At 43.5% G+C, this 17,462-nt stretch overlaps 1 protein-coding gene across 1 annotated transcript in view; it reads left to right on the top strand.

The window, feature by feature from the left end:
- Positions 1 to 17,462, top strand: part of BCAS3 (BCAS3 microtubule associated cell migration factor) — a 720,894-nt gene that overhangs the window by 203,591 nt on the left and 499,841 nt on the right. Inside the window, exon 15 of the mRNA XM_081346686.1 lies at positions 15,116 to 15,249. Coding sequence (XP_081202812.1) covers positions 15,116 to 15,249 — 134 coding nt within the window. The remainder of the gene's footprint in view (positions 1 to 15,115; positions 15,250 to 17,462) is intronic.

Raw genomic sequence — 17,462 nt, 5'->3', positions numbered from 1 at the left:
CTTCCAACACTTGAAGTGTTGTCACTGAGAAGAGGGTGTGTGTGTGTCAACTTATTCTCCAGAGCACCTGAGGGCAGGATAAGAAGCAACGGGTGGAAACTGATCAAGGAGAGAAGCAACCTGGAATTAAGGAGAAATTTCCTGACAGTGAGGACAATTAACCAGTGGAACAACCTGCCTCCAGAAGCGGTGAATGCTCCAACACTGGAAGTTTTTAAGGAGAGACTGGACCGTCATTTGTCTGAAATGGTTTAGGGTTTCCTGCCTGAGCAGGGGGTTGGACCTGGAAATAAAGAGAAATTTCCTTACAGCAAGAACAAGAATAGAATAGAATAGAATAGAATAAGAATTAGGAATAGAATAGAATAGAATAGAATAGAATAGAATAGAATAGAATAGAATAGAATAGAATAGAATAGAATAGAATAGAATAGAATAGAATAGAATAGAATAGAATAGAATAGAATAGAATAGAAACAGGAAGAAGAACAGAATAGAATAGAAACAGGAAGAAGAACAGAATAGAATAGAAACAGGAAGAGGAAGAAGAGGAATAGAACAGAATAGAATAGAAACAGGAAGAACAGAACAGAACAGAACAGAATAGAATAGAAAACAGAGTTGGAAGGGACGTTGGAGATCTTCTAGACCAACCCCCTGGTGAAGCAGGAAACCTTTGCCTTTGGAGGTTTTGTGTGCTCCATTACAGGAGGCTTTCAAGAAAAGATTAGACAACCATTTATCTAGGATGGTATGCAGTCCATGACTTACAAATGTTTACTTAGTGACTGTTTGAAGTTACGACGACACTGAAAAAAGTGACTTATGACCATTTTCCCCACTTCTGAACGTGGGTAGCAGCATCCCCACGGTCACGTGATCAAAATTCGGACGCTAGGCGACTGGCTCATATTTACGCCGGTTGCAGTGTCCCGGGATCACGGGATCCCCTTTTGCGACCTTCCGACAAGCAAAGTCAATTGGGGTGGGGGTGGGGGGGGAGGAAGCCCGATTCACTTAGCAACCGTGCGACTAACTTAACAACCTGCATTGATTCGCTTAGCCACTGCGGCAAGAAAGCTTGTAAAATGGGGCAAGCCCCGTAACTGTCTCGCCGAGCAACGGACCTTTTGGCGGGGGTGTGTGTGTGTGTGTGTGTCCAAGTGTGGTCGTAAGTCGAGGACTGCCTGCCAAATCGCCTGCCTTGGGCCACGGGTTGGACTAGAAGACCTCTTACGGTCCCCTGCTGGCCCCACGATTCCACGTCCTTCTGTCTCTCAAGGGGGAAAGAGTACGACGAAAAGGGACTGCTTTCTGCCCACAAAGCTTGGACAGGCTGAAGTCTTGACTTGCGTCCCTGAGCGGCCAGCGAAGCGCCGAGTTAGCCTGGGCCACTCATTTCGCCAAACGGAGGATGTTCTCTCGGCGGTGTAAATCCAGGGCGAGGCCTGTTCTCTGCCTCTCTCCTCTGCAGTCCGGCGGCCGTCCGTTGGGAGAGGTGTTATAAATAGGACGTCCCGGAGAGATGTTTGGAGCTGAGTTTGGTTTCCTCCGTTATTTTCTCTCCCGCGCTCTTGCTCCCTTTCTTTTCCACGGCAGGGACCCAGCTGAGATTTCCTACCCTCTAATTTGGCCTTCTCGGGGCTAACCAACTGACGCCTAGTTGAAAAGACTTATGTTACTACACGGCCACAGAAGCCAGACCCAACTCCCGCCCGGCCCGGTCTTGGAAGCCTCTCCTGTGTCTCATCAGCAACTTCAATCCCCACCCTTTTTTTGTGTGGGGGGGGCCAACCTCATCTATCAAGGAGTAGAGGAGAGGAAGCCTTGGGGTAAACATACAGCAGGGCCTCGACTCCTAATCACTCACGGCTTCCTTCCGCTTCCAGACCCTATAATTAGAAGTTCTTCCCCTTTGGTTGTATTCCCCAGTTGACGCAAATTCCTTTTTTTCCTCTTTTTTTGGCGGCTTGGCACCTCGTTCTAGGGCGTGGGTTTGACTTTATGGCCAGCCTGGAGTCTGGCTTAGTCTTCGGATGTGCTGCAAGAAATAGCTCCTAAACCACAAGCCGACATCTGCACCATTTCGACACCACCCCATCCCCCCCCATTCCCCTCTTTACGAAGTTCTTTTCTGCACCCTCTATCTTCTCCCCCCCCATCCCAGACCCCCAAATTAAATACAGCTAACCTTCCGACGACAGAGCATCCGCCCGGTGAAACGAAAGAGGAAGCTGTAAATTAAAGCAAGTCGATTGTCCGGCTCTGTCAAATGGGATGTTAGTGGGATCTGGGCAGGAGTGGGTGGGTGGGAAAGAGATTGCAAGTTATCTTTTTGCATCCACGAAAGGATTTTTATTTTTTTTAAAAAATTTTTAAAAAAATTATTATTATTATTATTTTTGCTTTCCCAAATGGAAAGTTTTCCATCTCCCTCTGGGGATTTCAGGGTAAAAATAAGAGGCGCCTTTTCGACGAGCTTCACTTGCGAAGAGCACCAAAGCGTCCGTGCAAAAAGAAAAAAGAAATAAAAAAGGGGTGGGGGAAAAGATCGACTCGGTTCATAAATTCTTACCAACTTATTCATTACATTGATGCGGGTGCAAGGATCTGGATGGGCTGCAGACGTTACCTTTTAAGTTGGAACGAACGCGCCTTTGGAAGAAACAAGAAAGAGAAGAGATTGAATTTTGATGAGTCCCGTCATCACCACCAACTACACACACACACACACACACACACACACACACACACACACACATGCATACACACACTCTCTAATGGTTCGACATGAGGTGTGTGCAGGTAGCCCTTGACTTCAACCATTCGTTTAGTGATCGTTCAAAGTTACAACGGCACTGGGAAAAGGGACGTAATGACCATTTTTTCATACTTGCAGCCTCACCCTCAGAACAAAACTTGGAAGCTTAGCAACCGGCATGCATTTATGACGGTTGCGCTGTCCCAGGTTCATGGGATCCCCTTTTGCGACACCCCCTGCCCCCCCCCCCCCGGACAGGCAAAGTACAGTGGGAAACCAAGTTCACTTTACAACTGTGTTGGTAACTTAACAGCCACAATGTTTCACTTAACAACTGTGGCAAAAAAAACACAAGAAAAAAAGATAGAGATTGAGAGAGACAGAAAGAGGTAGATAGATAGATAGATAGATAGATAGATAGATAGATAGATAGATAGATAGATAGAGATAGATAGATAGATAGATAGATAGATAGATAGATAGATAGATAGATAGATAGATAGATAGATAGAGATAGGTAGATAGATAGAGATAGATAGATAGATAGATAGATAGATAGATAGATAGATAGATAGATAGATAGATAGATAGATAGATAGATAGATAGATAGATAGATAGAAATAGATAGATAGGTAGATAGATAGAGATAGATAGATAGATAGATAGATAGATAGATAGATAGATAGATAGATAGATAGATAGATAGATAGAGATAGATAGATAGAGATAGATAGATAGATAGATAGATAGATAGATAGATAGATAGAGATAGATAGATAGATAGAGATAGATAGATAGATAGATAGATAGATAGATAGAGATAGATAGATAGATAGATAGATAGATAGATAGAGATAGATAGATAGATAGAGATAGATAGATAGATAGATAGATAGATAGATAGAGATAGATAGATAGATAGAGATAGATAGATAGATAGATAGATAGATAGATAGAGATAGATAGATAGATAGATAGATAGATAGATAGATAGAGATAGATAGATAGATAGATAGATAGATAGATAGATAGATAGAGATAGATAGATAGGTAGATAGATTTCTATCTATCAGAATAGAGCTGGAAGGGGCCTTGGGGGTCTTCTAGTAGTCCAACTCCCTGCTTAAGCAGGAGACCCTCTACCATTTCAAACAAGTGACTATCTCTTCTTCAAAACTTCCAGTGTTCGAGCATTCAGAGCTTCTGGAGGCAGGTTGTTCCACTGGTTAATTGTTCTCACTGTCAGGAAGTTTCTCCTTAGTTCCAGGTTGTTTCTCTCCTTGATGAGTTTCCATCCGTTGCTTCTTCTCCTGCCTTCAGGGCCTTTGGAGCATAGCTTGACTCCCTCTTTTTTGGGGCAGCCCCTGAGATACTGGAAGACTGCTATCATGTCCTTCTTTTCTCTAGACTAGCCAGTCGCTTCTTAACTGTTGAATAGTGCTAGCATCTTAAATGTTCAGAAGACCTTAATTAGATTTTCAGCAGCATTCATTGTCCAGTCCTGACTTGTTGATTTTCTCAAGTAGGCACAGATATCACTTGCTCATTCAAGAACTTGCAACAGAATGTATGAATGGACCGCAATGCAAAGGGAAAGAGATTATGAGTGTGGCTTTTCAACTGTGTGGGCTCATCTATGCTCGGAGGTCTGCAGTTAGCAACTTTTTTGTTGCTGCTATAATGCCATGTATCAATAGGCCTTTAATTGTTCCCTGATGCAGTCCCTTTTCTGGAAGATTGTACAGTACAGGAAGGTTTAAAAAGGCATCTGGAAGGAAAGTTGATTTCAGATATCTGTGATTCATGGAACAGGAAGGGGGTAATCGTAATAGGTGACTTATACTGTTATATCAATAATGTGCTTTTTTTTTTCTAATACGGGCCATATTCCATCAGGAGTAATTTGTTTGAGGCAGCCTAAGAGGTGGAAATGAAGCAAATAACGAGACTTAGCATGAGCCGTAAATGGGCACAAAATACCTATATTTTTTTTCAATAGTTTCCTGTTGAGGAGGCTTCCGAGTGAGGACGTGTGTCAGGTTGCAGTGTCTCAGTGAGCAGGGACAGCATCGTGGTAAAGACTGGCAGCCAAGCAGAATGTTCTGGCTGATGAAATTCTCTCTCTGGAGCAGGAGAGTTTGGGAGATTGCCCACTTGTGCTCTAGATCGCTGTGCTTGTGAAGTGACCACAGGAATTGAGTTTCTTGTAGTCGATTATGGGTTTAGTGGCTTGGGAACTGTGGGATTACCATCACACTCAAAACCACTATGCCGCCTATCTGGACATTTGAACCAATTATTTTATACAATTCATTTACGACTTAAGAGAGATCTTCCGACAGGCAGGAAAGAACACTTGGTAAGTTGCCTATTTTTTTGGAATGGAGAAAAGAACATACTATCTTAAAGGATTTTGACTTAAAAGCAAAAAAAAAGCTTAGATGTAGGAGATGACCAGGCTGAGCCCGAGGGAGGGGTCAAAGTGTACCGTCAGTCTCAAGTCACTTCACTAACTCCAGCCCTCCTTGAATTTTGTTGATTCTTATATATCACCCATTTGCTTTGACTATTAGTAGTTCAGATTCTTGTAGACAGCTTAAGCTTCCGATAAATCTTTATTCATTTGAACTGCCCTGACTCCTGATTTCCTTCACATTAACAGGATTGTGATTTAAGAAAGTGTTAAACAGACGAAGGGACAGTAATTCTTAGAAAACAGAATGAATTTTTTTCCCCTTTGACAAAAATACCTTTGAAAATAATAAAATTAACTCGACAAACAGGCTGGACCTTCATGAGAATGCTGACTATTATTAAGGGAAGATAATTAATAATAATAATAATAATAATAATAATAATAATAATAATAATAATAATAATAATAATAATAATAATAATAATAAAGTTGGAAGGGATCTTGAAGGTCATCTAGCTCAACCCCCTGCTCAGGCAGGAAACCCGGAGCCGCATGCGGCTCTTTGAGCTGTCTCCTGCGGCTCCCAGCCACCCGGTGCACGCGCACCTCTTCGAACGGGCAGTGGTGCACGCGCACCTCTCCAAATGGAGAGTGGCACCGCCCGTTTGGAGAGGTGCGCGCGCACCTCTCCGAATGGACGGAGGTGCGCGCGCACCTCCCCAAACCTTTGGAGAGGTGTGCGCGCACCTCCGCGCGAACGGGCAGCAGCGCCGCTCTTTGGGAAAGCTGCCGCGGCACGTTTTCAGGCTGCCAAAAGCGGTAGCTCTGGAAACGGGCCGTCGCCGTCGCGCAACCAGGAACCGGTTCCATCACACATAAAAAAAATGGCAACTGCGTGCATCTGCGCATGCGCAAGAAAAAACCATTTTGCGTATGCGCGTGCATGGACGCACACACGCGGCTCCCACTTTTTTTTATGTGTGATGGAACTGGTTCCCAGTGGCTCTTTTCCTTTTTCAGGTTGCCGACCCCTGCCCTATACCTATGGTGGCGAACCTATGGCACGCATGCCACAGGTGGCATGCAGAGCCCTCTCTGTGGGCACACAGGCCGTCACCCCAGTCCTAGGCCTTCAGCTGGGTTTTATAAAACCTTTTTGCTTTAGGCCTCCGCCACCATGTGCAAAAAAAGGGTTCAACCAATCAATTTCAACTTCCTGCAGGGAAAAAAAAAGATCTCATGAAGTTGGAATTGATTGATTGAACTTTTTAGTCCCACCCAGTCTGCCGTTACCACCGCAGCCACACCCACCCAATGGGCCATGCCCACCCAATGAGCCACACCCACCCAGTGGGCCATGCCCACCCAATGAGCCACACCCACCCAGTGGGCCATGCCCACCCGGAACCCAACGATACATAAGTGGGTTTTGGGTTGCAGTGTGGGTCTCTAAAAGGTTCACCATCACTCCCCTATACCATTTCATTCAAAAAAAAAAATGGCTTTCCAGTCTTTTCTTAAAAACTTCCAGTGTTGGAGCATTCACGGCTTCTGGTGGCAGGCTGTTCCACTGGTTAATTGTTCTAACTGTCAGGAAGTTTCTCCTTATTTCTAGGTTGCTTCTCTCCTTGATGTGTTTCCATCCGTTGCTTCTTGTCCTGCCTTCAGGTGCTTTGGAGAATAGCTTGACTCCTTCTTCTTTGTGGCAGCCCCTCAAGTATTGGAACACTGCTGTCATACCCAATTCCAGCAACCGTTCCTTATATGTTTTAGCCTCCAGTCCCCTGATCATCTCTGTTGCTCTTCTCTGCACTCTTTCTAGAGTCTCAACATCTTTTTGACATCGTGGTGACCAAAACACAGTGCAGTATTCCAAGTGTGGCCTTACTGAGGCATTGTAAAGTGGTATTAATACTTCACGTGATCCCTCTGTTAATGCAGCCTAGCACTGTGTTCGCTTTTTTGGCAGCTGCAGCACACTGCTGGCTCATATTTAAGTGATTGTCCCCTAGGACTCTGAGATGATTGATGGATTTCACAACAACAACAACAACAACAACAACAAAAACATTATTATTATTATTACTATTATTATTACTATTACCATTATTATTACTTGGAAGGGACCTTGGAGGTCATCTAGTCCAACTCCCTGCTTAGGCAGGAAACCCTACACCATTTCAGACAAATGGCTGTCCAGTCTGTTCTTAAAAACTTCCAGCATTGGAGCATTCACAGCTTCTGGAGGCAGGCTGTTCCACTGGTTAATTGTTCTCAATGTCATAAAGTAAAAAAATAAAAAATTCTTCTAACCGTTATAAAATAAGGATAGTATGAGCCAGACTGTGAGATTGTAGCTATGCAGAGTTAATTGGAACTAAAATGTTAAAGACAGAGACAAGCAGAACAAGAAAAAAAAGAGAGAGAAGTTTGCTTTTTGCCTTCCTTTACTTATTACTCACTTTTTATGTACTTTAACTGTGAGGGCCATAAATATTACAATGGCAACTGTAGGAGGAGTGGCAGAATCTAGTCAAAAGAGGGATCAGCCTAGAATCAGCACAGATGGACTAAGTCCAGCCCTTCTTGAATTCCTTTGCCCCGTATCTAGTACCAAAACAGCGCTAACCATTAGCTGAGTAAATTCCTGTAAAGTAGGAATGAATAGTAATAAATTGGTTTAATGGGAACTTCATGTGTGGTCTTGGTCTTTTGCGCCTGACAGCAATAATGATAATAATAATAATAATAATAATAATAATAATAATAATAATAATAATAATAATAATAATAATAATAATAATGATGATGATGATGATGATGATGATGATGATGATGATGATGATGATGATAATAATAATGATAATGATGATGATGATGATGATGATGATGATGCTAAACTAATCCACTGGGCATTGTGTAAAAAATACGACTTGCCTGTGTCTGAAAAGTCGTGGGAACATAGGGTGGAAAAAGTTGTCGAGAATGAGAGGGTGAAGATCTTGTGGGACTTCCGAACACAGACAGATTGCCATTTGGAACACAACACGCCAGATATCGCAGTTGTAGAGAATCGAAGCGTACAGCTGATTGATATCGCTGTACCAGGAGATGCCAGAGTCGAAGAAAAAGAACTGGGAAAAATTACGAAATACCGCGACCTGGCCATCGAAACTGCGCGATTATGGATGAAACGCGTAACAGTGATACCCATTGTCATCGGGGCACTGGGAACTATGTCCAAAAACTTTGCAAAACACATCAAGAAATTGCAGCTTCCTGCAATAACTCCAGCAAAGCTACAAAAAACTGCGCTACTCGGAACATCTTACATTTTAAGAAGATACCTGGTTGATACCTAGGATGCTGGCAGCAACCCGTGTCAGCCATTAGTGCCAGTCAATTTGAGTGTTCAGTTGACTGAGTTTCATGTTTTATGAATAAAAGATTTATAATAATAGAAGGAAAGAGAAGTTCGCTAGAACAATTTACAGGTAAGGACATCAGGCCAGATTTAATATTTGAGGAATATGATGAGGATGAGGTCACATGCAGTTCTAGGATCACTGCTAAACTTTTAGATCATTGGTCCCTCAACATCACTCATAGATCACACCATTGGTAGACCCAAAGGTGCTTTTACAAGAGGCAACTGGACTTCCTTTGTTTTTCCTTGAAGACGTTTCACTTCTCATCCAAGAAGCTTTTTCATTTCTGACCGAATGGTGGGGAATGGAAGGAATTACATGCCTTTGCAGTCATCTGACCATTAGTACTCCCTCTGAGAGAGAAAAGAAAAGAAAAAGAATAGAATAGAATAGAATAGAATAGAATAGAATAGAATAGAATAGAATAGAATAGAATAGAATAGAATAGAATACAGTGTAGAATAGAATAGAATAGAATAGAATAGAATAGAATAGAATAGAATAGAATAGAATAGAATAGAATAGAATAGAATAGAATAGAATAGAATAGAAAGTACGGAATGGAATGGAATAGAATATAGAATAGAATAGGAATAGAATAGAATAGAATAGAATAGAATAGAATAGAATAGAATAGAATAGAATAGAATAGAATAGAATAGAATAGAATAATAGAATAGAATTTTTTTTAAAATTTTAATTCCATTTATATCCCGCCCTTCTCCGAAGACTCAGGGCGGCTTACAAGCTTAGCAGTAGCCTTCATTCTATGTATATGCCTGCTTATTAGGGCTTTCACACACACCCCAAGCGGCATTATTACAAAGTCAGCTTAATTGCCCCCAACAATCTGGGTCCTCATTTTACCTACCTCGGAAGGATGGAAGGCTGAGTCAACCTTGAGCCTGGTGGGACGCGAACCTGCACTAATTGCAGGCAGCTGGTGTTACTTAAGGAGGCATTAGCCCACTGCTCCACCAAGAATAATGGAATGAAGTAGAAGAATAGAATAGAATAGAATAGAATAGAATAGAATAGAATAGAATAGAATAGAATAGAATAGAATAGAATAGAATAGAATAGAAGATTTATATTGCTTGCAGTCATCTGGTCATTAGTACTCCTCTGAGAGTCTTTTGAGGCTATCTGGAGGCTTATCTGTGCCCTCAAGGTCGCCTGAATCAGAATACAAACGGGTGGAGAACCTTTTTGGAACTGCTGAAAGGACTGTGTTGTAAAACAGGTGATGTTGATAGGTGGAGACTGAGAATCTCCATAGCCATTTACACCTTTAGTACCTCAACGTCAGCTCTTTCGAGTTAGATACTCTCTGTCAGTTTCTTCCTCATAGTAGACTTCAACATCAACTTCAACACCCATGAATTAAATATTGGCCCACCACCTTCAGCGTTGCTACTGACCAACAGCAGCTGTCTTTCTTTGTTGTTGTTGGGTGTTTTTTTTTACCAATCATTTAGATTTATCAGGCTGTCCAAATTGACACTAACTCTGGATGACATAACAAATAAAAATACATAGAACAGCCTTTCCCAGTTCTAAGTTTAAGAGGCCAGGAAAACATGGAGCATAGAAAAGAAGAGTTTTAAAATGTGAATTAAGGTGATATTTTGTGCTGAGATCCAGCGTTATTTTTTTGCAGGTCCTTTCTATTCTCTTAAAGTCCAGCTTTTTTTTGCTTTTTTTGGGGGGGGGGGCAGAGCACTAATGCCTTTTTTTTCTTAGAAATCTTTCTTTCTACCCTACCCTGGAGCGGATCAGAGAAGAGCAACTAAGGCCTGGAGACTAAAACATATGAAGAACATGACATGATAGCGGTGTTCCAGTATCTGAGGGGCTGCCACAAAGAAGAGGGGGTCAAATTATTCTCCAAAGCACCAGAGGGAAGGACGAGAAACAATGGATGGAAACTGATCAAAGAGAGAAGCAACCTGGAATTAAGGAGAAACTTCCTGACAGTGAGGGCCATCGACCAGTGGAACAGCTTGCCACCAGAATTCGTGGGTGCTCCATCACTTGAGATCTTTAAGAAGAGACCGGACAGTCACTTGTCTGAGATGGTACTATAGGTTCTCCAGCTTGAGCAGGGGGCTGGACTAGAAGACCTCCAAGGTCTCTTCCATTCCATTCCATTCCATTCTATTCCATTCCATTCCATTCCATTCCATCCCATCCCATCCCATCCCATCCCATCCCATCCCATCCCATCCCATCCCATCCCATCCCATCCCATCCCATCCCATCCCATCCCATCCCATCCCATCCCATCCCATCCCATTCCATTCCATTCCATTCCATTCCATTCTATTCTATTCTATTCTATTCTATTCTATTCTATTCTATTCTATTCTATTCTATTCTATTCTATTCTATTCTATTCTATTCTATTCTATTCCATTCCATTCCATTCCATTCCATTCCATTCCATTCCATTCCATCCCATCCCATCCCATCCCATTCCATTCCATTCTCAGACATTCCCGAATTCTTCTGGCTAGGAATTTCTCCCCTACTTTTAATCCTATGCTAGCAATGTTTTGAAGGACATTGAATGTTCTATTCCCCCACAGTGTTTTTCTTTCATTTTGCTTAAGTCAAAGCTAAGTTTGTGCCCATATGGATGTGATCTTTTTTTAAAAAAATAAAAATTAAAAATTAAAAAAAATGAAGAACTCGAATGTCTGCCTGGTGGGTGGCGATCCAGCATGGCAGTCCCAGAGAGGGTGCAGTTTTAAACACTTTGCCCAACTCAGCGTGAAGCACTTTGGAAATGGAAAGTGATGCCTGGACAAACTTCCTGTGGTTTACCAATGAGTAAAAAGAAGCAGCACGCCTTGGCAGATTCACCAAACCCCTTGGCAGTAATGAAGGGACATACTCCATTAACCCGGTACATTGCTGTGTGGGTACTGTGTGAGAATTATTGCAGGGCTAGCTCAATGCATAAAATCTCTGCCGTCGGCCATTTACATCATGCCTACTTTAAGTCTGCCCTTCCTCCATTGCCTGGTCCATCATGGAAAGCCTGCACTTTATAGAAGATTCTCAGGATCATTGTGAATTATTCTGTGGGTTGCAGAGGGCAGGTAATGTACATAGAACATGGAACAATAGAATTGGAAGGGACCTTGGAGGTCTTCGAGTCCAACCCTCTGCTCAAGCAGGAGACCCCGTACCATTTCAAACAAATGGTTGTCCAGTCTCTTCTTAAAAACCTCCAGTGATGGAGCGCCCACGATTTCTGGAGGCAAGCTGTTCCACTGGTTGATTGTCCTCACTGTCAGGAAGTTTCTCCTTAATTCCAGGTTGCTTCTCTCTTTGATCAGTTTCCATCCCTTGTTTCTTGTCCTGCCTTTTGGTGCTTTGGAATGTAGTTTGACATCCCGCCCCCCACTCACCTTTGTAGGAGCCCCTCAAATTTTGCAACACTGCTATCATGTCACCCTTAGTCCTTCTTTTCACTAGACTGGACATACCCATTTCCTGCTCTTCTCTGCACTCTTCCCAGAGTTTCAACATCTTTTTTATATTGTGCTGACCAGAACTGGATGCAGTATTCCAGGTGTGGACATACTAAAGGTTTGTAAAGTGGTACTAACACTTCACGTGATCTTGATTCTATCCTTCTATTAATGCAGCCCAGCACTGTGTTGGCTTTTTTGGCTGCTGCTGCTGCACACGGCTGGCTCCTATTTAAGGGATTGTCCACTAGGACTCCGAGATCCATCTCACAGTTACTTGTATTAAGCCATGTTTCACCCAGTTTGTACCTATACAGTTGTTTTTTCTTGCCCAAGTGTAAAACCTTATTTTTTTATCTACATTGAATTTCATTTTGTTAGACAGGGCCCGGTGTTCAAGTACATCTCACCCCAATGCAGGGGTAGGCAATCTTGGCTCTTTTATGACTCGTGGACTTCAACTCCCAGAATTCCTGAGCCAGCCATGCTGAGGAGAAATGGAGAGGTTTCCATGCTGAGCCATGCTGGCTCAGGAATTCTGGGAGTTGAAGTCCATGAGTCATAAAAGAGCCAAGCTTGCCTACCCCTGTCCCAATGGGACTAGCCCGTCCCACTTGCTGCATCGGAAGGGGTCTGCTGTGGACCCCATCCACAAAGGAATTCCTGCTGGCAGTGATAGGAGCAGATGATTGAAGGGATCCACAAACTCTGGTCTACCCTTTAAGATTTAGAACAAGGGTGTCCAACCTTGGCAACTTTAAGACTTGTGGACTTCAACTCCCAGAATTCCCCAGCCAGCCAGCCATGTTTGTTTCTTTATATTCCGCCTTGATTATTTCTACAAATAACTCAAGGTGGTGAACATATCCCCCCCACACCTTCCTCCTCCTATTTTCCCCACAACAACAACAACAACAACTCAGTGAGGTGGATTGAGCTGAGAGAGTGAGATTGACTGGCTCAAAGTCACCCAACTGGATTGAATGACTAAGGTAGGACTAGAACTCACAGCCTCCCGATTTCTAGCCTGCTGCCTTAACCATTAGACCAAACTGGCTCTTAAATTTTTAATTGTTTTTCTATTTATCTGTTTAGTGTCTGTGAGCCTGCCACTGAGTCATTTTACGAGTGAGAGGGGTGGCATATGAAATATTAATAGACGGATTTAATTAATATCATGTGACGTGTTAGTACCATTTTATAATGTCTCGGCAAGGCCACACTTGAAATACTGCATCCAATTTTGGTTGTGACAATGTAAACAAGATGTTGAGATTCTGGAAAGGGTGCAGAGAAGAGCCACAAAGATGATCAGGGGACTGGAGGCTAAAACATATAAAGAATGGTTGAAGAAATTGAGGATGTCTGGTTTAATGAAGAGGACAAGGGGAGACATGATAGCAGTCTTCCAGTATCTCAGGGGCTGCCCCAAAGAAGAGGGAGTCAAGCTATTTTTCAAAGCCCCTGAAGGCAGGAGAAGAAGCAATGGATGGAAACTCATCGAGGAGCAACCTGGAATTAAGGAGAAATTTCCTGACAGCTAGAACAATCAACCGGTGGAACAACCTGCCTCCAGAAGTTGTGGCTGCTCCAACACTGGAAGTTTTTAAGAAGAGACTGGACAGCCATTTGACTGAAACAGTATAGGGTTTCCTGCCTGAGCAGGGGGTTGGACTAGATGACCTCCAAGGTCCCTTCCAACTCTGTTATTCTTTTAAATAAATAACAAGAAATCTGCAAACTTCCCTGACAGGCGCTGCTATGCAGCGTTTCTCTTACTTAACTTTCCTATCACACTGGATGTTATTGAGGAAGTACTTGGATCTACTTCAAAAAACCCTTGGCTTCCATGGCTATGGCTATTTTGACTGGAGCTTATGGGCATTGTAGTCCATCTGAAGACATCCAGCTGCCCTGGTTCAGGTAGCCCGGAGCTTATGTGCTTCAAAGCAGTTGAAATAATAATAATAAAAAAGAGTCTTGGCTACAGCGTGGCGCTGGACAGGCCTTGGGCCAATAAATCATCTACAAAGCTTTCTGTGTTTGCAGCTTTCACATTTTATAAAAGACTAATGTGTGTGCTATTTCTTCTCTTGTACTCCCACTTCATTCCCTTCAGAAAAGGAGTTAGGCCTGCAAGCTTTAAATCAGCTTTATTAGGGTGTTCCCCCCCCCATCACCTCCGCATTCTCTTACTGGTGAGAATCTAATTTAACATAATGGCTCTTAACTTCTGAGTAAATATACATCATAAATGAATGTATACTTGAGCAAGTTGCAGAAGATAATAGCCATATGCACGTAGCACGATTTACCAACAAAGAATATTTCTGGGTTATTCCCTCCATTATTATATGCCGGGGAAAGTTCTGCTACAGGTAGTCCTTGACTTATAACCGTTTGTTTAATGACCATTCGGAGTTATAAGAGCACTGAAAAGAATGACTTACGACCGCTTTTCACACGTCCCGGCCCCAGGATCACGTGACCAAGCTTGGCCGCTTGGCAACTGCATATATTTATGACGCTTGCAATGTCCCGGGGTCACGTGACCCCCTTTTGCGACCTCCCTGACAAGCTGATTCACTTAACAGCCGCGTTACTAACTTAACGACTGCAGCGATTCACTTCACCGCCTCGAGAAAGGTCGTAAAATGGAGCCAAACTCACAACAGCTGTCTTGCAATGTTACTGTCTTAACTAGTGCAGCGATTCACTTAGCCGTCGTGGCCAGGAAGGTTATCCAGTGGGCCAAAACTCGCTTAACGACAGAAATTCTGGCTTCAAGCGCGGTCGTAAGTGGAGGACCACCTGTACACAAACAGTGGAATTCAAACACCTTTTGCATAGTGTATTATAAATTTTTATTTTTTATTTTTTAAAATGACCTCATGCCAATGATTCTAAAGTAGAGTTCTGATCATGTTCCTTTTTTTTCAGATGTCGGGGAGGAACATACGTTGCTGAATGCGGCGCTCGACATTTTTCCTCTCTCACGTGTCCCCCTTTTCTCTTTTTTCCCCCCTTCAGGCATGCTTCTGGTCACGGCAGACACCCTGGGCCACGATTTCCACATCTTCCAGGTCCTCACCCACCCGTGGTCCTCTTCTCAAAGCGCCGTCCATCACTTGTACACGTTACACCGCGGGGAGACCGAAGCCAAAGTAAGTTGCCGTAGGAAAAAGCAAAAAACGTTGCCAGTGGGAGAATCAACGTGGGTGTCCTTGAAAACTGCTGGCCTTGCAGTCAAAGGCAGAGCAAGGCCACTTAGCAAAGGGTTCATATGTTTTTGCAAAAGGCTCATCTGCGTGTGGTTTTCGAGTTTTTTTTTTAAAAAAAATTCCTTTTAAACAAGACGATAAAAGACGGCTGCGTTCAATCTTAAATCAAGGAACCAACACTTTTGCCAAATATTAACTGAGTTGGCCGGGCCCTTGAAGGACTGGAGATCAAGAGAGCCTTAACTATAACAAGGACGTGGTTGTGGGTGCGAACTGTAGGTACAAAAATTGGGGTGTGGTGTTTTTTTTTTGTCAGCTTGACAGAAGCTTACCGGCATCCTTGTAGACAGGTAGTCCTCGACTTGCATCCGTGCGTTTAGCGACCAGTTGAAGGTGAAGTGCAGTTGAAAAAAGTGACTTGCAGCCACTCCTCATACTCAGCCCTGGTGGCGCAGTGGTTAGAATGCAACATGGTAGGCTAACTCTGCCCACAGCCAGGATGTTCGATCCTGACTGGCTCAAGGTTGACTCAGCCTTCCATGTTTCCAAGGTCGGTAAATGACGATCCAGATTGTCGGGGGCCATAGGCTGACTGTAAACTTCTTAGAGAGGGCGGTAAAGTACTGTGAAGCGGTATATAAGTCTAAGTTCTATTGCTATTGCTTCCTTCCTTCCTTTCTTTCTCTCCTTCCCTCCCTTTTCTCCTTCCTTCCTTCCTTCCTTCCTTCCTTCCTTCCTTCCTTCCTTCCTTCCTTCTCATGGTAGCGCAATGGTTAGAATGCAGTATTGCAGGCTGACTCTGCCCACTGCCAGGAGTTCGATCCTGACTGCCTCAAGGTTCACTCAGCCTTCCATCCTTCTGAGGTTGGTAAAATGAGGACCCAGATTGTTGGGGGCCACAGGCTGACTTTGTAAACCACTTAGAGAGGGCTGTAAAGCACTGTGAAGCGGTATATAAGTCTAAGTGCTATTGCTATTGCTTCCTTCCTTTCCTTCTTTCTCTCCCTCCCTTTTCTCCTTCCTTCCTTCCTTCCTTCCTTCCTTCCTTCCTTCCTTCCTTCCTTCCTTCCTTCCTTCCTTCCTTCCTTCCTTCCTTCCTTCCCTCCCTCCCTCCCTCCCTCCCACCCTCCCTTCCTTCTCTAGAGGCGCAGTATTGGAGGCTAATTCTGCCCACTGCCAGCAGTTCAATCCTGACTGGCTCAAGGTTGACTCAACCTTCCATCCTTCCGAGGTCGGTAAATGAGGACCCAGATTGTTGGGGGCAAATATGCTGACTCTGTAAGCCGTTCAGAGAGGGCTGTAAAGCAGTGTGAAGCTTTATATAAGTCTAGGTCGGGTAGGCAACCTCGGCTCTTTTATGACTCATGGACTTCAACTGACTCAGGAATTCTGGGAGTTGAAGTCCATGAGTCATAAAAGAGCCGAGGTTGCCTACCCCTGGTCTAGGTGCTATTGTTATTGCTATTCCTCCCTCCCTCCCTCCCTCTCTAGAGGTGCAGTACTTAGAATGCAGTATTGCAAGCAAACTCTGCCCACTGCCAAGAGTTCGATCCTGACCAGCTCAAGGTTGACTCAGCCTTCCATCCTTCCGAGGTCGGTAAAACGAGGACCCAGATTGTTGGGGGCAAATAGGCTGACTCTGTAAACCACTTAGAGAGGGCTGTAAAGCACTGTGAAGCAGTATATAAGTCTAAGTGCTCTTGCTATTATGACCGTTGCAGCGTCTCCACAGTCACATGACCAACATTTTGGTTGCTTGGCAACTGGCTTGTATTCATCATGGTCGCAACATCCCCAAGGTCATGTGATCGCCATTTGCATCTTTCCCAGCTGGCTTCCAACAAGCAAAGTCAATGGGAGAAGCTGGGTTTGCTTAACAGCCATGTGACCCACTTAACAACTGCAGTGATTCTCTTTAACAGCAAAAAAGGTTAACAACTCAATAACTGCCTTGCTTAGGAATGGGAATTCTGGTCCCAATTGTGGTTGGAAGTCGAGGATTACAAATAGCTAAGACACTTAATAGCAGACATACCTTGTACAATATAATGTTGCCGTCTGTACAAATGTTTGAAGGGAAAATGTGGAGGGGATAACACAATTGGAAGGGACTTTGGAGGTCTTCTAGTCCAACCCCTGCTCAAACAGGAGAGCCT

This window comes from Vipera berus (assembly GCF_964194415.1).
Source record: "Vipera berus genome assembly, chromosome: 1".
Taxonomy (NCBI): Eukaryota; Metazoa; Chordata; class Lepidosauria; order Squamata; family Viperidae; genus Vipera; species Vipera berus.
Note: the sequence above shows the minus strand (reverse complement) of the source record. Positions and strands in the feature narration are given on the sequence as shown.